Source organism: Macadamia integrifolia, unplaced genomic scaffold (genome assembly GCF_013358625.1).
Source record: "Macadamia integrifolia cultivar HAES 741 unplaced genomic scaffold, SCU_Mint_v3 scaffold1098, whole genome shotgun sequence".
Lineage (NCBI taxonomy): Eukaryota > Viridiplantae > Streptophyta > Magnoliopsida > Proteales > Proteaceae > Macadamia > Macadamia integrifolia.
Genome location: NW_024868086.1, coordinates 152,156 through 175,720, shown reverse-complemented (window position 1 = coordinate 175,720; position 23,565 = coordinate 152,156). Strand labels below are relative to the sequence as shown.

The window sequence follows — 23,565 nt, the reverse complement described above, 5'->3', positions numbered from 1 at the left end:
ATTGAATATCTCTAGCACATGTGTTAGCTGGAGAGGCTTCAGTGGTACCTCTTCAGCACACTCATGGTGGGAGGACTTGAATTTGAAGCTAGAGGAACCAAATCTTCTCCTATATGGGAGAATACCTAACATGTATTTGACGACTAGTTATCCTTTGGAGCATGTACTCAGTGCTACTAATTGTCACATATGTGCTGGGGGGAAAAAATCGTCTACAATTTCGATCTCGTACAATTTCGTGAAATACCATCTTCAGGGGGTGACACGTGTATTGATACCAATACAATGGTCCAGATCTGATTTAAATGCTTTTTCATTGATTTAATGTTTTATTAGTTGTACCAGATCTGGGATATTGTATTGGTATCAATACACATGTCACCGCCTGAAGATGGTATTACACGAAATTGTACAAGATCAGAATTGCAGAGTACAAGATCAGAATTGCAGACGATTTCAACCCCTCTCACAGAGTACACCTCTGTGTGCTCGAGGGGATCTAAATCTAAAATTAGAGCCACCTATCTAATTGAGGATTTGGCTCCTCTATGATGCAAGGTTAATGCACATTCCAATGATGGACATGGACTCCAACATTCCAATGCGTACTGCCACCTCTGCTGCAGAAAGAATAGCCTCATCCTTCTGGATAATCCCAGGTACAGCCAAAATTGAAAGGAAGATCCTCAGCTCAGGTGCAAGTGTGCAACTACGCAAGTATGGGAGAAGCACCATAAATTCCTCTCCTAATGATTAATTTCCACAATTAATGAATGCGAATAATTAATGAAAATAATATTTTGAGTCCTGTCCTTTCGACGGCGACACCTGAAACTGTTACTCCTCACTAAAAGCTAAACCTCCAAAGCTGTGGAGCTCTGAGTTCCCCTTCTGTAAAACACTCGATTCTCAAAAGCTCATTCTTTTTTTTCTATTCTAATATTTCTTTTCATCCGCTTCTGCAATTCCAACAAACCCTAGAGATCCCCGCCACTAACATGCGCTCATCTCTCGTTTCGTAATCGCACTTTTCCCTTTCACCTGTAACTCATTTGAGCTCCTCTTGTGGTGAAAGTCTAGGAGCGCTTCTCTCTCTCTCTCTGTTTGATGTGGTTTCATTAATGGCAGTTGTTTTCTTTGCAATTTTCGTAATTTGACTATCCAACCTCTACGTTTCTTGTAACAGTAACTGCTGAGGTCGTGAATGGCGTTTGTGTTGCAACGGAGCTTCAGATCTGATTGTTGAAACGGGGAGGGAGAGCGACCCATGTGGCTTGCTTCCTTGGACTTTTTCGCTTCAAATTTTGGAATTTCGAGCTTTGCTCAAACCTTTTCTGCGTCTCTATCTTCCTCTTTGAGCTTTGACTCTTTTAATCTTGAATTTTTTTTTTTTTTATATATATAATTTCTGTTAGTGGGTAAGGTGGTGGTGGTGGTGGTGGTGGTGGTGATTGGAGCTTGGAACTTGAGGAATTCTTGTTTCTGGTGGAGGAGGAGCTAGGGCTTTGCCTTTTTTTCATTTCCGTTCCTGTGTTCTGTCCCTGTTTATAGAAAGTTTTTGGAGTTGAAAAACTCGAAGAGTGAGGAGAACTCGTGTCGGTACAAATGCAGGTGTTTGGGAGCCTTACCAATGTCCATACGGACTCCACTTGCAGTGCTTTACTCAGAGAGCTTCAGGTATGTCCTCTCCTTTCTCTGTTTTCCTTTTCTCACCTCCATTATTGTCATCTTTTCTATCTTCTCGGTTTCAATAATAACTTCACTCTTCTTTTCTTCTCTCCTTTTGGCGTACTTTTCTTCATTTGTTAGTGGCTGTTGTACGGTTCTGAACAACTTCATCTGCTGTTTAAAGTGAATCATGATTAGTTCTGATGAAAAGTTGCAGGAGAGCGTTTAGTGGAAAGAAGTGGGTTTGCTTAAAATTTGCAAACAAAGGAAGATAAGAATTTGGTAAACAAAGAAAAAGAAAAAAAAGTTATGATGGCAGATTATTCTGTTCTCCCTTGTCCTCCGCAGCCTTTGTTGAATTTGGCAGAGTCACAACATGATTAGAATTGTGTTCTTTGGGAAAGTATCCTGCAGGATTGCAAATTCAATTTATTCTCTGGAAAATAAATGGTTTACAATCTTCTCTTCCTTTTTGTTAATTGAGAATATTTAAATAGTAGTAGAAGAATCCGAAGGTAAGTGCTTAAGTTTATTGTTTTTCTTTCTTATCTTGGTGAGATGTTTTCTAGAAATCGTGCCTTCTATGATATTTTCGGCTGCAACAATACTTATTCAATTGATTTTTCTGGTTTTGTTTTGCTTGCAATTTTCTCACAGATTCCATCCAGATGGGATGAACGAAGTTTATTTAATTCTATCATTACTGTCTCTCTCCTTCTAATTCCCATAATTTACTGGTCTTTTGCTCTTCGAACCAAAAGTAAGAATGTTCTGACATTTATTTCATCAATGCCTGTTAGAGCAGCACAAATGGAATGAGATCGGTGTGACAGAACTGGAGAAGGGCCGCATGCTGTTGGAAATTGAAAGGGAGTGTCTGCTAGTGTACAAAAGAAAGGTTGATGAGGCGAGCAATGCCAGGGCACGCCTCCGTCAATCTGTTGCGGTGAAGGAAGCAGAGCTTTCAGCCCTTATGGCTGCTCTTGGGGACCTTGCCCTTAATACCCAGGTATATCCGACATGGGGAACCAAGACCAGATTATGGCCATCTTTCCTCCTAGTTCTTACATTCATCCATGAATATTACTAATCTCCCTTCCCATTGCCTGCTGTTTATTTATTTATTTTTTTTCCACCAAAGTTTTTTCTTTTTCTTGAGTGAACAGTGCGTTGGTGAAATCTGATCCTTCTGCTTGAAAAATGGGAAATTATCAAATTTAATCTCAACCCACCCTCCTTGACTTGACACCACAATATGGGAAAAAAAATACCGCAGAGAAACTTCCAATGGTCCAGATTAAGCGAAAAACGGCCAAAATGCGGGCTTCATTTATGCTGCATGGCAAAACCCTTATGGATTGCAATTTTAATGCATGAGTAGGTGCCCTACCTGTCTGGTTTTTGTTCTCTATAAAAGCTGCCAAGTTAGCAGATATGGTGCCAATTCTGCTAATCTTGGGGGAATTGGCAGTTCCTTTAATGCATGCCCAATTCATTGCACATGAACAAATATTCATGATTTGAGAATTAGAAAAATCAAAATTTTACTGTCTTTCCCGTCTTCTAAAGTAGCAAGGAGTGAAGTGGATACATGAAGACATTCTTTTTCTTATGCTTGTTAGTTGTTTGGTTGAGCATCTATCATCCATTACCATCAGCAGGGCAGATTTTTTTTAGATAATGTGAGTAGAGCCTAGGATGAAAATCAAATGAATATTTTTTTCCCCCACCATTGTCTTCCTCAATTCCATAAATTGTATTCCAGCTAGTTACAAAGTCAGCGCGTATGGAATTGATAATGTGACAGTAATTGTTGATGCTGGAGTAGCAAAGTGTTAGGAAGCTGGGACTGGAGTTAAGGTGCTAATGCTATACTTTTCATTATCCTAATGAGTAAAGTTTGTAGGAAAACTATGAATGTACGACTTCCATCTGTGGGAACATTAACAGAAGTAAATGTGAACACACTGATGCTATTTGCGAACTGAATCCCTAAATTTCTAGAAATAGACTTTGGTGATTCTGCACTATTACTTAGCCCTTATTCCTGATCCCTTATCCATCCTGGTCACTTGGTGAAATTATATGCATGCAGAATCACACAATAGTAGAGCAAACCATGGATTGTATAGAATTCTCCATCCCTTTCTCTGAATCTGGTCTTAACTGTACAAGTTCTGGAAACATAAGTAATTCAGATGGAGAGAAAGGAAGAATTGATTTTTTTTTTTCCAATTAAACAATAAGATGATTAGCATAAGACCTTGATTAAAGCACTCCTTGCAATTCTGGGTAAAGTGGAAGTGCTAAGTAAGTGGAATGCATGGTTGAAATTTAAGCAATTGATTTGATTGGTAAAAGGAGTTGTATTGGTAGATGAACTGCTGGTACGAGTTAGAATTTCAACTTGGGGTTCAATTATGAAAACTATGGCTAGGTTTGATTTCAGCCAAAGGGCTGGAAAGAAACGAAGGATATGGTCCTTTTGGTAATCTTTTCTTTGATAGGTGGTGCATCTAGGTGGCTTCTAGGTTTCATGCAGTTTTCTCGTGAAAGAATGATTTCTCCTTGCATGCAGAAATGGAGAACATTTGAATTTTAAGCACACGCTGCAGCATGGTGGTTTTTGGCATATATATGTTAGAATTGAATGATGGTCCAAAGAATGTCGTGGGGTTGTGGATTTTGTCTAATTTATAGTGGTGCAAGGTGATATATTAACAGCACGAATTATGAAAGGCTAAAAATTCTTAAAAAAAAGAACAGATAAATGAGGATGAAGAGATGAAGCAATGATAATTTAGTTGAAGCGATCATTTTCAAGGGAACTCATTCAAAAGCTGAAATCTCTAAATTTATTAAGCTTGAGTTGAAGGGGGATAGATATGCACAGATTGGAAGGGGGAAATTTTCCAGGCATTGGGGGAAAATAAAGGTCCAACCTAATATTGGAGGATCTTTTGACTTTTGCTGTCCTCTGCAATACAGATACAAGAATCTTTGATGGGAAATCTATCCTTGGATCTGTTCTGACATCTCTTTACTAACTAGGCTTATGCATCTGAAATAGTTCTTGTGTTTGACAAATGAAAGGCAGCATTGGATGTTATTTCTTGGCCCATACTCCATGCCTGGAAGTGGATATTCTTGCTAAGATTTTGCAATGGTCAAAATTCACTCCGCCTTGCCTCATTTTTTTGTGTTGTGCATTCCCCCTCAGTTTCCACTTTTGCTTCTGCAATACAACATCCACCATATTCCATGTCATCTCTTTGTTCCTTTGATTTTGTTATGCATCTCTTATATGGCCTTTCCCCTCTCTATTACTGTTGATCCCTTTCCCTTTTGTTATGCAAAGTAACCTGCTTTTACTCTGGTCGAGCGATTTAACCATGGAACTCCTTTATGTTTTTTTTTTCGGGGTAATAATTTAGTTAGGCCTTTAAGGCGACAGCAACACTTTATCATCTTATTTTCTTAATTGTAAACTCAAATAAGATATGTCCTCATTGTAACATAGCATCTCATATTTATAGGAACTAAACCAACATTTGTGCATTGTATATTTTCATGATAGATATTCTGCCCTCAGGATTACTCAACTGAAATAACCATAACATTTAGCTGGAATCAAATTTGTACACAACAAACAACTAAGCTCATTTTTTGAGCAATGGTCAAGATGTCTATATCTTAGTTTGTTCTCAGTCTCTTTAATGGTATACTGCATCTCCAAAAGTAAGCTGCAAAGTACAGCTTATATTAGGGGAAGAAAAGGTAAACTGTGAATTTACATCTTCTTCCTCAAGTGAGAACTTGTGCATGTCACTATGTATTTGTGTGTGTCTTTGTGTATGTGTGGCAGAAATACCCACACAGTGATCGTCTGTGCAACTTGTCATTTACTCCTGCTAATCATCATTGGATAAAGCACTACAAAGTTTTTATTCACATATGTTACTTCAGTTTAATGCTCTGCATAGTGGAGATAGAGATTTTTGGATTTCTAGTAAATCATTTCATGCTATACCATTTATCAAATTTACAGACACAAACAGACAAGCATTCTGCAACATTGAAGGAGCAACTTGCATCAGTCTTGCCACTGGTAGAAGATCTGAAAATGAAGAAAGAGGAACGCATTAAGCAATTTTCTGATCTAAAGGCACAGATTGAGAAGATGAGTGGAGAGATTTCAGGATACACTCAACCCAATGGTGCCGCGACCATGGAAGAACAGGACTTATCATTAAGAAAGCTTACTGAATATCAGACATGTCTCCATAACTTGCAAAAGGAGAAGGTATCCATTATTATCATCTCTTTTCTCATTATTTATACTTTTCTCTCCCACTTCACCATAACTACCATTAAGGATAGTTATTTGAGCTATCCCTTGAAACTGGAAACATGCACATTAGTTTCTAATTTGCAACTTGCATTGTAATACCAAGACCAATTTATCACTTAAAGGATAAAGTTCACCTTAAATAAAAGGAAAGAATGAATAAATGCTCACTGAACATGTACAATTAGTTAACCTAAGACAAGCACAAGTGCACAAAATGGCACTTTTTAAGATTTGAAGTGAAGAAGGCCAAATATTGTCTCTCAATTAGACCTCTCATCATTGGGACCTGAAATCCTACTTCTACAATATATTGCTATGGCACTAATTATTATTGACAAATCTGAGGTCCATAGAATCAATCTGTCTGATTATATGTTGGAGGACATAAAAAGATCTTGCTAATTGCATCAAAGAACAAAGTTCCCCCCCCCCCCCTTCTTCTCTTCGATAAATATCAAAGAACTAAGCATGTTGAAACAGCTGACTTAGCTCCCATGCATTACAGTGGTTGCATTTGTGTGTGTGTGTGTGTGTTATTCAGTGTGTCTGATTTCTTACCATTCTTACTTGCAGTCTGAACGCGTTAATAAAGTTCTCCAGTATGTAAATGAGGTGCATTCATTATGTGGTGTGCTTGGACTGAATTTTGGGAAGACTGTGAGTGATGTGCATCCAAGCTTACGTGAGGCAGGTCCTGAACAATCCACAAACATCAGCAACAAGACTTTGGAAGGTCTAGATCAGGCCATTGTCAAGTTGAAAACAGAAAGAAAATCTCGCATTCGGAAGGTAATACAGACTAATGCTGTTATACATCAGCTTGTTCATTGTTATGTAAGTAGATCTCTTTTCCAACATTGTAGCTGAAAGATATTGTGAGATCGTTATTCGAACTTTGGAATCTGATGGACTCGCCTGAAGAAGAGAGAAGTCGTTTTAGAAGCATTACTTTCATCCTTGGATCATCAGAACCAGAAATTTCAAAGCCTGGGGTTCTCTCTCTAGATGTTATCGAGCAGGTTTGAAAGCCCAACCAACTTTTCTTTCTTTTTTCCTTTTAATGGACATATGAACGTCTGTTTTAATTGAATATTTAGAAGATGGATCTTTAGGTTTACTCTTGTTTTCTGTCAGGCGGCAGCTGAGGTTAAGAGACTGACTAAACTGAAAGCCAGTAGAATGAAAGAACTGGTCATGAAAAAGAGGTCTGAGTTGGAGGCAATATGCAGAAGAGCACATATTGAGCCTGACAAGAGCACAGCTGCTGAAAAGGCTAACGCTTTGATCGACTCTGGTATAATATCTTCCTGCCAGCTGCTGTCTGAAGCTAATGATAAGATGCATTTCTCAAAGTTAACTTTTGTTCAGGTCTTGTTGATCCCTCCGAACTTATGGAAAATATTGAAGCACAGATAACTAAGGCAAAAGATGAAGCTGCTAGTAGACAAGAAATTATGGATAGAATAGACAGATGGCTTGCGGCCTGTGAGGAAGAAAATTGGCTAGAAGACTACAACCAGGTGAGCGTTAATTTCATTGTATGGTAATATTGTATCTGCAATACTTTACTTTCTACTTTAATCAAACTTATTAAAGGTCGTACGAATAGCATGGTTGATCAATCTAATCTTTCAAGCTATCGGGATGAAAGCCTGCTCTGGAATAAGCAGTTGTGCTGAATTTCAGGATGAGGGGCGATATAGCGCAGGAAGAGGTGCTCATATAAACCTAAAACATGCAGAAAAAGCTCGGATTATTGTAACCAAGATTCCAGGTATTCTATTCACCAGTAAAACCATCCATTGTTAGTCTGAGGACTACTAATCTTTGCAATTTATTTGATTCCTCAATGTCAGCAATGGTAGAGAATCTGATAAACAGAACACTAGCCTGGGAACGTGAACAAAATATGTCATTTCTTTATGATGGGGTGAGTTATAGACTTTCTTAGGTTGGCATGTCCATGGACTTCTTTGAGAATCAATTTTTGAAGGAAACTTGCTTGGTGGTGTTATTTCCAGGTCCGATTGGTCTCATTATTGGAGGATTATAAATTAACCAGGCAATTAAGAGAAGAGGAGAAGAAGAAATACCGGGTAATCGCAGTTCAAATATTTTTGGTTTTTGCTCTCCCTATTATTCATTACAACAGATTGACCTTTCCATTTGTTTCGGCAGGATCAGAAAAAGCTTCAAGATCTGCTCCTTACAGAGAAAGAAGCCATGTATGGGTCTAAGCCAAGTCCAAAAAGATACAACAGCTTTAAGAAACCAAACGGTTACCGTGCTAATGGAAATGGGTCCACACCTCCCACACCACGCCGGAACTCTGTTGGGTGTGCAATGCCTGAACTCATGACGCCACGATTGCACTATGGGCATCAAAATGGATATCTCAGGGAGACAAGAAGGTTGTCGACTGGACCATTGAACTTTGTGGCCATTTCTAAAGAAGATACAGTGTCATATGCATTCACATCTGTTTGTGGTTCCGAACTGGGGTCTCCTCACCAAGGTTAAAATCCTTGAGCCCAAATTGTATGATTTTCTTCTTACTCTGGAATTTTAAATGCCATTAATGAAGTTTCATTATTCTACCTTCTGTTTCTGCAGAATTGAACTATCCATGAGTTTCTATATGTTGGATCGAATCAGCAGAAAACCTTGTGAATAAGGAAAGAATGTACACTAGCGTTTGATTGTGATTTGTTAGGTGTCCGAGGGTAGCTATTTGGAATTACTAGTTTAACTTTTAATGTGTATCTTTCAAAATAGGGGCTAAATGTGGAACGGTATTGTACTGTACACGTAGTTTTGAGGGTTTGTGATTATTTGGTGGCTTTGCTTGTATTTCACCTATACATGTATATATATATATACACATATTAGTGTGGCTGGGAATTTTATTTATGCTTAGTCAATTTTGGGGCTTGTGTATACCTCCATTGAGTGCCTGCTATTTGGGTTCTCTGTGCTATACCACCATATCCATCACCATGTATCTGAATCTCTATCGGCTCATGTATCTGTTTGAAACCCTTTCTGTTTTTTTCTAGTGTTTTTTTTTCCGCCATTGATCTTGTATCCCTGTACACTTCATCAGTTGGATGTCTGATTTTCTTCTCTCAATGTTCATATGCTTCAGAAATAGCCTCCTATGTTGAAGAACAAACATCGAGGTTCACCACAAACTGTAACAAATGCCACTGGAGATCTCCAAGATAGCTATACCAAGACCATTCATGGAACCAGATGCCATTAGTTTGTTTCTTCCCCAGTAGAACTTATACACAAAAATTAACTTAACAGCACAAAATAGTCATCAACTGCGAGGGGACCAACATTGGTATGCAAGCAGTTCATGTTCGTGATACCCAATGGTCTATACATTGCGTGGGTAGCTTTATCACCGTGGTACTTTCATCTGATTACCAGCCCCATTGTGCCTCCAAACTGCAGAGTCCATGGTGTTCATTAGAGGTCAAGTAGGAAGCACCAATGCAGCTAATAAATATTTGTAATTAATAAGATTAGATTAACAAGAATACAGTAAAACAGTTGCACTCCAAGGTTCTTGCGTCAGTAAACCATTGGAACAAACACATTTCCACCAAAATATAGGTCTTCTATTTTCCACTTCAAGCCTGTGACCTTTAGAAATATGTTCTTCCATTTCATTATTTTCCTTTCCAACAAATTGAGTATTTGATTTTTCTCAGATTTAGATTAAAGACCATCACCCTAATGTCAAAAGTTGGGACCTTCTTTATAAAAATTAGTTTTAAAAATTTTAGCTCTTGTCAGGGACTCAATCAAATAATGACCTAGTTTTTTTCTGACCAGCACAGCAGTCAGGTTTGTCTGAATTCACAAGTTCATACTACAAGACTATATATAAATGCATAAATACATATGAGACACACACACACATGGAAGCTTCAAAAGGTACCATACAACATATGCAGGAGGGGGTAGGGGGACTCGTATAGTATTTAGAGTTGACCCAGTTTGTCCAAAATGGAAAATTGAAGTAAGGCAGCCAGAAAGATCAGGTAAATTCCAGACCCCTATTTTGGATAATGTCCCCCCCCCCCCCTGCCTCTTCTCTTTTGATGTTCTTCATGAAGTTAAGTTCTTTTATGTGTTTAATAAGTCCCTCAAACACCATTTAAGTATAATACTATCAACATTAAAATCACCAATTCTATCAGTCAGACAGAACCCTTTCCCTTGTATACCCTTGTCATCTCCATACCCTAGAAAACTTCCAGTTGATTTCTTGAAATGCAAGTTCACTATTCTTGACTAGCATCCGACCAGCACCAACAATCAATTGTTCTTTCAATTTGACCAGCATATAAAAGCTCCAGATCTCCAACAGAATATCCATTCAAACCTTATGAACCCAGAATCTGGATCCTCTAAACAAAGCTTCTACAAGTCCTGAAGCTTAATCCCCTTTAAACTCTGAACTGTTCTTACAAGATACAGACATCCCAATTCACCTTCATCAGCTGCAATAACTTCAAATGTTGTTCCAACTCTCCCAACATAGCAGTTATTCATCCAAACAAACTATTAAATTGTCAGCTTCTATCGCGAACCATACTGTGCAGGTGGCTGTAACGTATGGTCCTGGAAGAAAGGACCTTCCCTCACAGGACGAAAAGCAAGCTTTTCTACTCCCACTCACTGCCCTGGCTATTCTAGCTTCAGTTCAAAATAAAACTCTTTCCCCAAGCAAGCAGTTGTCTCCATTATAAAATCCTTATCTCCAAAAATATGGAGTTCCTGTCCTAACAATTATCCAACCATTTACAGAGGAAAAGCATGCAGACCAGAATACCTTTCTTGCCCCAGAACACAGACTGACTATAATGCCAAATTAGCGCAACCACCTCCTACATAGGAGAAACACATCACACTTGAAACAACTATGACGGAGATCTCCAACACAACATCGACCAAACTACAAAGCCGAATTAGCGGTTTCAAAAATTTAAGCCCATCTTCAGGTTTCATTCTACTAAAGAAGGCAATCACCACCAATGAGGGATGGTATTCTAACAGACTCATACGAAAAGAAAAAAAAAAGAGTGGGCTTTGTGATGAGAAAAAAAAAATTAAAAATTCTTTGGAGAAGAAGGAAATCATAGTAGTGTACTGAACCTTCCGTCGTCAACTTTACTCTCCCCTGTTTCTAATTCTTTACATATCTATGTCAGAAACAAGTATGAGCAGTTGAAAAGGCAGAAAGCTAAAAAAATAAAATAAAAAATGCAGAATTTTTTTTTCTTTTCCTTCTTTTCATTCACAATAAAATCACGAATCCAAAAGCCTTGATGAATCAAATTCTATATAATCGACTCAAATGAAAGGGTACCTCGATGGGAAATCATAACACAAAACCCTTCAAGTACTCAGGGTCCTTTGTGGCCTTCTCTTGAAACTTCTTTAACCACCGACCCAGTATATCCATGGGAACCACAAGTCTGCTACCATCGACACTACAGGAGGACTGCATGAAATTAAATAGATTCTCCCCAACTTTTAGGGCCAAGTGTTTCAAGTGAAGGCAACGACGCAAGGTCCTCTACGGAGACACCAATCTTGGTGGAAAGAGGGGCGGAATCCAGCGACATCAGTTGCATCTGGCCACCGGGATCCGGCCATTGAAGGGTAAGAACAACGGAAGGGCGAGCCAGAGAGACAGCTCCACAGAAAAGGAAGGGAGATCCAGGAGATTGTATATACACCGCTATGACTTTATCGTGGAGGGAGAGAGAGACCATTCAGCAAGATCACATCTCTCTGACCTCAATATTTCTACCAAATTGCAAAAGATAGAAATGACCAATTGTTGTTAATAGAAGGTTTTCGAATAAGGTGAAGTGAATTCTTACTCGAGAATTAAACTTCAGCGATAGTCTAACCTTTTGTTGCAGTTTGATTTAGTCCTTGAGAATGTTAAAAGCTTTAGTTTCTTCAAGAGATGTATTTTATGTGACTCTCAATCTGATAATCTGGAATTTACCTTGGAACAAATTATCAAATATCCAATCTACTTCAATGCCCAAAAAGTTAATACTAATACATACTATGAAGTGATATGATAAAAAAGGAAGAGGTAAGTATCTTCCTCTGATGTTTTTTGAATCATTCGTGTTTGAAAAATTAAAAACATCAGAAGAGTTAGTAGTTTGAAACAGATTTAAATTAGAAGTCCATTTATTAATATTATGAAGTACAGTCATAGGATTGAGATTAATTTTATTTGCTATAATGGTTTAGACTCGCTTTGCAAATTACACATACCCTCTTTCTATTTTCAACTTTTCTTTTTAATAGTAATATTTTACACAAACAAGTGCTAACATAATCCTATCCCAATGGTTTATAAATCAATTTTTTTTTTCCTCTCCCAGAAATAAAGGTTTTCTTCTTTGGGTTGATTACATGGAGATTCCAAACAAGAACGAATATAAAAATCTATGCAAAAAGATTAACAGATTATGACTAAGTACCGGTGGTCAATTTGACTCCCATATATTAAAGTTGTACAATTTTCCTCTCCCCTATTTTTTCGTCCACTCCATTTGCTCATCAACTACATATCACCAACATCACAAAAAAAAAACCACTTAACACCAAAAGATATTGACGGATATCAAAGTTTGAATGTTTAAGTAGAAAAAGCTACTTATCTAACAAAATTGTCTCCTCTTTTTCCTTTTCACTCTACCTTCCCAAAAATCCCATTGAATTTAATAGAATTTTGAAGAAAGTGGTGAAAAGTTCAATCTTTATACTTCACCTTTTTCAACACTCAACCAACCAATGTCAATAAAAATCAAAAACTAAAAAAGAAAAAAATAACTTTTTGTTTATTTTACTATTGTGACCCAAAACTCTACAACATGTGGGACCTGATTTATAATAATCCCCCAATTTTTCAATCCAACCAACTTCCCCTTTCTCCCACCAAATGGGTCCTACAAGTTTCACATATTTTCACCCGAGAGAATCTGTTAATCAACAAGACCTGATCCTCCGATTGATCTTCAAAAATGTATTTTAGACCTTGTACGGTGTGGTTCGATGAATTTGAGGCCTTTCATTAGAAGTAATGGCATTCTTTATGGTTACAGTTGGACCAATTATATGCTGCAAAAATTCTTGGTTTAAAAAAAACCAAATCAGACCGGATGAACCGGAATTCGGACAAAACCTTGAAAGCCATGGGAATATGAGATAAAAATTTTAGTAAGTCACCCCTTTTTGACAATTTTAACTCCTACAAATGGCACACGGTAAATAAGGTTTTACGAAAGTAAAAATCTTAGAAAAAAACAAAATTAACCGAAAATGAATTCGATTACAGAGTTGAAAATCGAATCCAAGCAACAGAACAGAACAGCAATGGCCACTGAAGTCAGTAGAGTAGCAGAGAGAGAGAGAGACAGAACCAGATTCAGTTCTCAATATAGCATCTTTAGATCCCAGGATTTCCATGTCCATATCTTCCTTAATTATAGAAATTAAATAAAAAATATATAAATATTCCGAAAAATCGGAAAAAAATTATTAATAATTATAGGGGAAAGGGAAAGGGAAAGGGAAAGGGAAAGGGTAATGGATGTGCTCACCTTTGGTGTTATAGTGGCCATCATTCTTCTTTTCTTTGTTGCAATTTGTTTCATAAGCATTGAAGGCACTTGCAAACGCAGTCCTTCTTCTTCTTCTTCTTCTGTTTAACAAGATTCTTGATTAAACCCTGAAACCCTTTTTTTTTCTCTCTTTGTACTTGTTTTTGTGATTCTGAGAAGCTTTGGAAGATGTTGGTTTTGTGGGAAAAGAGAATATCAGTGTTGCTTCTGATTTCGGTATTGGGACTGAGGGTCTGCTTAGGGCATGGAGATGAATCTGGATCTTGTCCTTTCAGCAGTCCTGAGCCTCACCAACATCACCATCATGAGCATCACTGCGACCACGGCCATCATGGTCACGAACATCATCATCATCATCAACAGCACCACCATCATGAGCATCATATGGGTCTGTCGGAGAACAAGCTTGCGGAGGAAATAGCAGAGGAAGAGGATCTCAAATTGTACGGGTTCGGCTCCCACCATGGCCACCACGATCACGACCATGAGCACGACCACGACCACCACCACCACCAGGGTCATGATCATCTTGATTCGGAACTCTCGACCCTCGGTAAGTACCTTGACTTGTTTCAGATTGAATTTTTAGTGGGCATTCCTTTCTATTGTATTTTTTTATGTTCATTTGGACCTCAATTCCAGATTTCCTTCCATACCCATCTTTTAGTTTCTAATTTTGCTGAATTAGGTTGAATTTTGGAACGGACTTGATTAGTGTTTGATCACATTCACGATTATGAGTGGTAGTTTCATGGGCCATCAATGTTTTCATGACTTCAGATTGTATTGTATTGAGGTCAACTGCGTTTGTTTTGACGTAGTTTGATTTGTTCTTGCTTTTATATCATGTGGAAGTTGAATGCGCAGAGTCCTACAATCAAGTACTCTGTTGGAGTTGAGGACACTGTTCCTTAATGTGGGTTTGAAGGACAGCTTCACTTTGAACTGGATATATCTGACGAATAAAAAAAGTAGTTAACGTAATAACTTTCATTTAGGGTGTGATATGATTGTAAATTCTTTGAGTTAAAACCGTGAATGTGTTATGTTGTTGTAAGCACATCATAGCTGGGTTCATCAGAACTGTACTTCTCAAGAAGTCCCCATAGGCATGGGCTCAATAGTAGTGCAAGGAGTTGAGAATAAGTACATATTTAATGAATAGGGAAAGCGGTTACGTGCTAAGCTTTCCTGCCATGCATTATATATACTTGATGAAGGCCTAGACATAGTATTGGATGTCGAGGATGCAGTATAAGAAAACTTCTAAGCTACACATTGATTTAAGCGAAAAAATTTCTAGTAAGAATAGGCTGAGTATTTTCAAATCAGTTGGTGGCTCAAAACACTCAGATTTGACTCATTAAGATTCTAGCAAAATAGGACATGTCAAAATCTAAGGAGTACTGCCATGCCCTATGGTCCCAATGGTTTATTTTAAGTGCCTATTTCTTTGACAGAGTCCATTCTGAGCACAAGTGGTTTTGATTTGGGGCTCAGTTGTTGTAGTTTCTATAGATCTAGGTGTTAATTAGAATTTTTGTTTGCACTCTCCAGATTTGCTGATCTTCCTTACGAACACATGTATATATGTAAAACCAGCGTGGAGTAATTCCATTTATTACCAAGAAGAGGACATATGATTTGAAGCTCACAAAGTATATGGTGGTCTGAACTCAATCACCATGCTTGAAGATGTGTACTGCTGATTTTTGTTAAATCCTAGTCTACTGATTCTGACACCATAGTAATTTTCAAGATCTCATTCGCACCCACCAAATCCTTTGTCCAATTATTATTCTCCCTAAGTATTGGCCCATTTCATTCCAGTAGAAAAGGCGAGAAGAATTGTAGAAAGGCAACTATGAGGGACTCTAGCCTTGGAGTTTGGTGTATATATATATATATATATTTAAATTTGCCACTTTTCTAGACCAAGGTTTCAGTTGAAACATGGTTGAAACCGAGGGTTCAAGCTGGTCGAAACGTGGTTGAAACTTGGACCAAACCAGTTTTAACCCTTGGTCCGATGGTTTGGGACTAGCTCATAAGTCACCCTTGTGGGCCTTGATACGATTGGACCTTTGTAGCACCTTATGGTGGTTGCATTGGGCTTCAAATATTTCGGCCATGTGATACATGGTTGCATCATTTAATATGTACTACTCAAGTGTGTTGGCCTTTTCAATGTGATGCTTATGGAGTTGAGATTAGTTGCACAACCAAGAGATGATCTATGCTTTCCTTAGATCACTTCCTCGGGTCAAAATCAGTTGAAAGGCTTCTGCATAAATTTTTACCTGAAACCCTATGTCTACCAGCGATTACCATTGAGATGATCTCTTTTGATAAGTCGCTGGTTTAGAAAGCATTATGTTCCTTTTCTCGTCTCTTTCCTTCTTTGTGGTGGAATCTTGAAGCTTTCAGGTATGGTAAACTATAAATATAGGTAATTTAGTTTTATGCTATGGTTTGTGATTTTGTTGATTTAGTTACTTCCTAAAAGCCTCTTACTTATTTGCACGGTTTCAAGTATCAGTACCGGGATCATATTGGAGGGGTGATTTTAAGAGACATCGTATCATATTAGTGAGACGCAAGATACACTAAATATATGCATGGAAATGGTCAAGAAACGTATAGAAACGTTTAAGATACAAAATAAATGTAAAATGTATTATTTATAAAAAGGAGATCAAAGTACAACGAAACAAGTGCTCAATTGATTATGTATGAAGGATGAGGTTTCTTACTATACTGATACCAAAAAAATGTCATTTTCAGTTTGGGGGGAATATTTAGGGTTTATATGCGCACATCATTGCGAATTTTTTTTTTATTGCAATTATTCAAGTTGTTTTTCACTAATATAGTGATCCATTGCAAAAATCAATAATAAAAAAAAACCTAGTTTATTGCAATCATTCAAGTTTTTTTTCACTAATATACTGATCCATTGCAAAAATCAATACTAAATCAATATTTGAGCCCCCCCCCCCCCAAAAAAAAAAAAAATCAATTTTTGATAGATAAATGTTGTGCAAAAATTTAGTTTCGATCCTTGATTGCAAGATGTTTAATCCTCAAATGATGATGAAATCAACACTACTTGTGTCGCTTTTTCCAGTAGAAGCAAGGAATCAAGGTAACTTTGCTAAAAAAAATTGATTAGAATTATTTACAGGAGCTCTCAGGAAGTGTTTTGCAGTCATAGATCGTGTTCTGTAGTAGTGTAGTTTATAAGAGAATCATCATGCATATTGATAGGTATTAACCATGCATTGACCATATTGGCTCATGTATCAACCCTATTCAGTCAATACATTTTTTGTTAGGTTTTGTATCGGTATGTTAGAGATATGATATGTATCAGTTGGTGTCAGTGGTCATGATAGGATAATTAAAACCTTGCTTATTTAGGAACTTTCTTTGTTGGGATTTCTCCATCTATAGCTCTTTATGGCCTGGTATTGAGCTTCCTCATACTTGTATTTGTCTGTATTATCAGTTGATTCCCCACTGCCCAAACATCATTGGAGCTTTATCTTTATGCATACATAATTTCTGGTATGGTGATTTTGGTTGAAGTATCTTTAATATTACATCTTTTTCACTCTTTATCTTGGCTCCATTTTTTTGAATTGATAAGGTCTGTGGATCCAAGCAATGGGCTGCTCACTCTTGGTGAGTATGGCTTCTCTCGTTTGCCTGATTATCTTGCCGGTGATCTTTTGTAAGTTCAGTTATTTACTATTTATTTTCCTGTACGTTCCTTGGCTTTGAGTTTTTGTTTATGTCCTTCAAAGTTTTATTTTATTCCAACCTGTGTTTTCCTGCCAAAAAGGACTGATGGGTTTTGTGCTATTTCAGTACAAGGAAAACCATCCAAGGCTGTTGTTGATTCATTGGCTGCATTTGGGGTGAGGTTCTTCATGTTCTTTGCTGTTTTCATGGCTTCTCTATGTTTATTTGAAATTTGAGAATATGGATCTATGTGTATCACCTATTCTTCCATTGCAGATACTGCAAGAAGTTTATTATTATCTCAATGGAGCCTGGGAGTATGGAGAATGATGGGATAGTCCTGCTTGGGGGTGGTTTTTGTTGGTTTGAGTATTCTATGATTAATACAGAATAATAGTAGAGGAATGGAAAGACCGGGATATGGAAGTGGGTCTCGTTATTTCCAAGAAAAGACACTAGCGAAAGGTTGCGTCAGTCTAGATCTTCTAGGATGGAGTTGCTGCACCGAAATTAGAGCATCACATTTTGCAGTAGATCCAAGCCTAACATTTAAAAAAAAAATAAGATTGTAATAGCAACAATAATATACATTCAGTTCTTTGTAATGGGTAATGTTGGTACTTGTAGTAATGGAGAGATGAACTCTTGTCTCTTTAGATTAAGATGGAAACTAAAAACTCTTACTGTTGCAAACTGTTTCCTTTCCATATTTCTGGCTGGCATTTTATTTTGAGATTAATAACTTCCTGAGGACCTTAGGATAAAGTCAGTCTCTTCTGTGTAATGGAATTGTTACACGTTGCTTGAATTACGCTTGTGAAATTGATAGTTTATATTAAAGTAATTAAAAAAATATAGTTTCAAGTAAAACTGGTTCTGAATGACTTTGTTGTTTTCAGGCTGGGGCTATGCTGGGGGATGCCTTTCTTCATCAGTTACCTCATGCTTTTGGTATGATATTGATTAGTTTTCATGTATTGGATGATATGTACATTGCTTCTTGCTTAAAACTCTCGCGTTTAGTTTCCTTATCTTATTGAGAATTTATACAATTAATCTTCCTCTTTAAGATCTCATGGACATAGATGGTATCACGATTTCACCTAAAAGCAGGAAATTTCAAGTTTGATGACTTAAAATTGTTATGCACTAAGGTTCAGTGATGACTTAAATTTGTTATTGAGGTTCAATATTTTTCTCTGCAGGTGGTGGGCACTCTCATTCACATGACCACCATGCGGACCATACCCATGATCATCTTGGGCATGCTGATTCACATTCACATTCTCTAAAAGATCTTTCTGTTGGATTGTCCATTCTGTGTGAGTGCAAAATGTAAATGTTTATGTTATAACTCTCGTGTTGCTTATCCCCCCCCCCTCCTTTCATTTGTTTCCCTTCTGTTAGGATTATCTTCTAGGTGTATAGATATTTTAAAGTTTTCAAATTTATTAGTAATTAAAATGTGATCAACTAGTTGCTTTCATAAATATACCAACATCTCCTTAGGTACTAGTTAAGCAGCGTTGGCTAGAAATTACTAGGTGTCGACTGGTACCAAGTTTTCAGTTGTCTGATGAGTTGACCATTTGGCATGTTCTTTTTAACTTGTCCGTGCTTGATATTGTTTGTTGTCTTGTATATATGGTGTTAGACTTTTTTACCTGTAAGGCTTTTGGATTCTACTTTCTGATTTTTTCTTGTTATTCATACTGTAAAGGTTGTTTCAATATCTTAATTTCCTGATGGTGATATTTTGGTTGTTGCAGCTGGAATTGTACTTTTTCTTCTGGTAGAGAAGCTTGTGAGGTATGTGGAAGCTTACTCTGGAAAAGGAGAGAAAGCATGGGGTCATGGCCATCACCACCATCACCATAAGAGCAGTAAGAAGGATGATAATGATGCTCATGATAGTCAGAAGTTGCAGTCTGTTGACGAAAAGGATGGGAATGTAACAGAAAAGTTAGTGAAAGAAGTATTAGACGGAGTCTCTGATAACAACTCAAATGAAGAAAACCATGCTCAATGTGAATCTCTTCTTCGTAAGGTAATATAAAACTCACCTTTCTTACGATTCTGCGTAGTGTTCCATGACCACTAATCTATGTTGTGGGGTTAAGCTCTCCCCTGGTAGAACCGTACTATCACATAACAATCTATCGGACCTTCTAGTTAGGAAGAAATATATTTGGCTACTATGATGCCCACTTTTAAGGTAACTAAATGCTCCTCTGTCTTTTCGAAGCAAGTATTTACAATAGATAGATAATAAGCCATACAAAAATCTCAATCTGAGATCCCCTCCTCATTCCTCTCTCAAAAACCATACCCTCCATGTACACCTTCATAGCTTTTACGATCTTTCCCAACATATCCATTCAGGTCATGCCCTATTATAATCTTTCCTCCTTGACTAAAACCTTACACTAATCCATCCATGTGTTCCCAAAATTGTAACTTGCTACTTCCATCCAATCCTACTTGAGGTGCGTAAATGCTAATTATATTGACACCCACTTTCTCCAACACAACTTGATGGACATAATCCTATCTCCGAATCATTTAACGTTCACCACATCATTCTTTAAATCTTTATCCACTACTATGCCCACTCCACTTCTATTTCTTTTCTGCCCCGTATACCAAAGTTTAAAGCCGTCCAGCTTCTCAGCTTTTTAACCCTTCCATCTAGTCTCTTGAATACATACTATGTTAATCCTTCTTCTCCTTATAAAATTTATCAATTCTAGACTTTTAACCATTAAAGATCCAATGTTCCAAGATACTAATCTAATCCTACAATTTTGGATTAGCTTCTTTACCAGCACTTGTCCACAGTGCAAGAATTCTTGCCTACTTGTCACCGCATCTGAGTGCCAACTTGGCATGTTGCTTATAGCGGATGCCCTAGCTAAGCCTTGCTCACTTTTCACTACACTCGGGTCATAATATAGCATGTCACTTATTATGGCGGGGAATGCCCTAGCATAGCCTTTATAATTTTAAGTTGTAGAATCCATGTAAAGGGTTTGGCTAGGGTTTTTTCTGGTGCCGGCTGCAGAGCTATGCACCAAACCTCCTCCTTTATTTGGGCTTGGGACTGGCAGCAAACACTGGTGGAGTTACTATTGCAGCCCAGATGCAGACAAACAATGATAAATATGATATAAATGAAACAGATTGAAGAATTGTCGGAATTTCATTTTTATATGCACCATATTAAATCCTTTTTTGTATGGTGAAGATGAATCATCAAATTCCTCTTCTCTACAATATCATGAAATATTTTTAAGACCATCTTTTTGTTCTTTTTTCTGAAACAGAGAACCACAAGTACTGTTGCCAGTGATGATGGTAAACCAGGTTTTGATGCTGCAAATGGCTCAGCTATTAAATTGACACCCACCACTAAAAAAGGGCTTCCTTTGTCTCCCTCAAACTTAGTGTTTGGTTATCTGAATCTCTTCTCTGATGGTGTTGTAAGTCTTGTCTCCTTGATATTGATCCTGAAGCTCCTATGAAATTCTTGAAGAAATTTTCTTGTCAATCAGGGAACTTTAATTTTATTTGATAAGTGACTAGCAAGTCTTTATGTATTCAGACATTATTTTTTCTCAATTTTGCAGCATAATTTCACTGATGGAATGGCTCTAGGAAGTGCTTTCTTGCTTAATGGTACTATTGGTGGATGGTCTCGAACATTATTTCTACTCGCACATGAACTTCCTCAAGAGGTTCCTCTTGTTTGACCTTACTGCACTTTTTCTCTTGGTGTAGCATGTACATAAGCTTTCTGAAGAAAATAATTTTTTTGCAGTTTCTGGAGAAAGGGGGATGATTATATGCTGATATTTATATTTTAAAAATAAAATCGAGAAAATAGAACAAATAAGGAAACAATTTCAAAATTCTGCCTTCCAAGGGAAGAATTCAAAAGAGAAAGGCAGGTTGAGGAATAGAGGCAAGGTATAGGAGGAAAAAGAGTCCCTTCTAAGTTGTAGTATAGATGAGGATTGGAAGTGGGAAAAGCATGGAATTTGGAAGCCCTAGAACCCCAGAAGAGGATCTGTGCAAACAACATATTTTAATCTAATTACTTTTCATGCAGCATAGGATTAATTCTAATGCCCAAGACAAATTTGTGATCTACTAATGAGAATGACATGTAGCCTGTTCACTCATTCCTCAAAACGAAACAATGATAAGTTCTACTGATTGCTAGTTATTATTATTATTTTCCTTGAACTGACTGAAGCTTTTCTTTTCTTGATCGGTAATCCTATTCTTGTCTGTTGGAAAGAGAAATGTCCCTAAATCCTATAGATCTTCCACTTAAACATAAAGTCTGAAGTATCAATATCACTGGCACTGAACATATATGCATTTTGACGGTATGCCAAAATGCATGTGGAAAAAAATGTTAAAACATAAAGATGAATTTGGTTGCTCTTAGATTTTCATTTCTCATGGAATCCGAAAATATGATAGCTAAAGCATCTACAACTGCTATACTCGTTTAAATTGAGCATAGATTATGCAAATGAGAAACTTGTTTGGAAGCTGAAGGATATACATGATTTTTTTATTATTTTACGCAGTAAAACACATGGTTGTTTAAATTCACATGAATATCTGCAACATATGGATATTTCTCAAAGATGAAAATTAAGGCAATTACAACTGCTGCCAGAGAATCACCCCATAACAAAATTTAAATTTCAGTTGCATGGCTTCTTGGAGGATTGTTCAATGGATTTAGGTTTCTCTTGAAATTAACTTCAACCACTCCTTACAACCATTTGCACAGTCCTCCCTTTGCACTTAATTTCTGTCTATAATTCAAGTTAGAATCAGAGGAATTTGTGATATCTGAATGTTTGGGCCAATGGACGGCACAAGCACTTGCTGTCCATCTCTGTACGACCATTTCTTTTGGAATTTAACAAGATTTATCCTTCTCTGCAGGTTGGTGACTTTGGAATCTTGGTGAGGTCAGGTTTCAGCGTCTCAAAAGCCCTCTTTTTTAACTTCTTGTCCGCACTAGTGGCTTTAGCAGGAACTGCATTGGTAAGTACATTTGTTTGTGGATTATTTGCTCATCTTCAAAATTTCACCCCTCCCCTGCAAAATATATAAATGATAAAGGAATAAAATAGACTGATCGTCTCTGCTTTCACAGGCTTTGCTCATGGGACGAGATCCAGGACAATCTTCATTGATTGAGGTGAAAATCTCCCTCTTCAAGGAATACATGTGTTTGGTCCAGCCCGGTTGTTGATAAATTATGACTTTCTCTGCAGGGATTTACTGCTGGTGGCTTCATCTACATCGCTGTTGCCGGTGTTCTCCCAGAAATGAATAGTGGAAACTCAACATTTAAAAGTTCTGCAATCCAACTGTTCTCACTAATTTTGGGCATGGCAGTTGCACTCTGTATTTCCCTTGTGGAGTGAAATTGCATCATTCACACCACCAGTTTCTGTAATCATACAGCTATAAATGTCAATCAAATTTTTTTTATTTTATTTATCTGTTTACTTTTTGGAGTAATCAGTTCCATTCTTCCCAACTTGCTGTTTTGCTTGGTATTGTTATTGGTCCCTTCTTGTGTTTGTATTCTGAGGAGACTGCCTTGATCCCTGGGCAGTCGTTGCACACACATTTGCACTGTTGATTTTAAGACCAGGCTGGACCATCTGGTGAAGCAGAATTTACCTGGTTTCTGATAACAACTGGTCAAAGCATAAAACTTGAAGTGGTCCTTTTTCATCCTTCGACCTGGTGAATTTTTCTTAATATGCAACTAAAGTTCATTTTAAAATGGTTGGAACCCAAGCAAGTAGAAAGAAGGGCCTAATTATTCACATTAGGCCTGGCGCTGTTTTGTTATATAATGGATAGCCAACCTGTGGTACTACCCAACATCTGCCTCCATGCGAATCTGAAGGTTGGTAGGGCCATAACTTTTGCAACTTCTATTGGAATCAATTGATCAATGCTAATTACATATTGCTTCTAATAAACACCAATGACATTTGGGTGTGATTTCTCAAGCTGTTTTGGATCACATACTACTATGATTTTTCTTCAGCAATAAAGATTAATGTTAGTGGGATATGCATTGTTATTGCCCTT

The 23,565-nt window shown here is 37.4% G+C and overlaps 2 protein-coding genes and 1 long non-coding RNA gene across 6 annotated transcripts; 2 read left to right on the top strand and 1 right to left on the bottom strand.

The window, feature by feature from the left end:
* Nucleotides 1-821: 821 nt before the first annotated feature.
* LOC122062749 (65-kDa microtubule-associated protein 6-like) lies at nt 822-9,588 on the top strand. 4 transcript variants are annotated; one of them, XM_042626395.1, is made up of 13 exons: nt 824-1,018; nt 1,187-1,677; nt 2,474-2,677; nt 5,717-5,971; nt 6,593-6,808; nt 6,883-7,038; nt 7,154-7,313; nt 7,388-7,539; nt 7,706-7,793; nt 7,876-7,949; nt 8,041-8,115; nt 8,198-8,534; nt 8,633-8,956. In XM_042626395.1, the coding sequence occupies exons 2-13, from the start codon at nt 1,606-1,608 to the stop codon at nt 8,647-8,649; spliced, it is 1,806 nt and encodes a 601-aa protein (XP_042482329.1). In that variant the 5' UTR covers nt 824-1,018; nt 1,187-1,605; the 3' UTR covers nt 8,650-8,956. The 4 variants fall into 4 exon arrangements, with proteins under 4 accessions (XP_042482330.1, XP_042482329.1, XP_042482332.1 ...); XM_042626396.1 differs by lacking the exon at nt 8,633-8,956 and adding an exon at nt 9,165-9,588 and having other exon boundaries at nt 822-1,677; nt 8,198-8,557; XM_042626398.1 differs by having other exon boundaries at nt 825-1,677; nt 2,469-2,677.
* LOC122062750 lies at nt 9,214-12,026 on the bottom strand. The gene is made up of 2 exons (XR_006135081.1): nt 11,403-12,026; nt 9,214-9,472 (listed from the first exon to the last, which is right to left on the bottom strand). It is a non-coding gene; the product is annotated as an uncharacterized LOC122062750 (long non-coding RNA).
* A 1,394-nt stretch (nt 12,027-13,420) lies between these two features.
* LOC122062758 (IAA-alanine resistance protein 1) lies at nt 13,421-22,955 on the top strand. The gene is made up of 11 exons (XM_042626408.1): nt 13,421-14,239; nt 17,336-17,419; nt 17,557-17,606; nt 18,330-18,381; nt 18,636-18,752; nt 19,200-19,477; nt 20,754-20,909; nt 21,057-21,164; nt 22,396-22,497; nt 22,610-22,654; nt 22,731-22,955. The coding sequence occupies exons 1-11, from the start codon at nt 13,855-13,857 to the stop codon at nt 22,881-22,883; spliced, it is 1,530 nt and encodes a 509-aa protein (XP_042482342.1). The 5' UTR covers nt 13,421-13,854; the 3' UTR covers nt 22,884-22,955.
* Nucleotides 22,956-23,565: the final 610 nt, after the last annotated feature.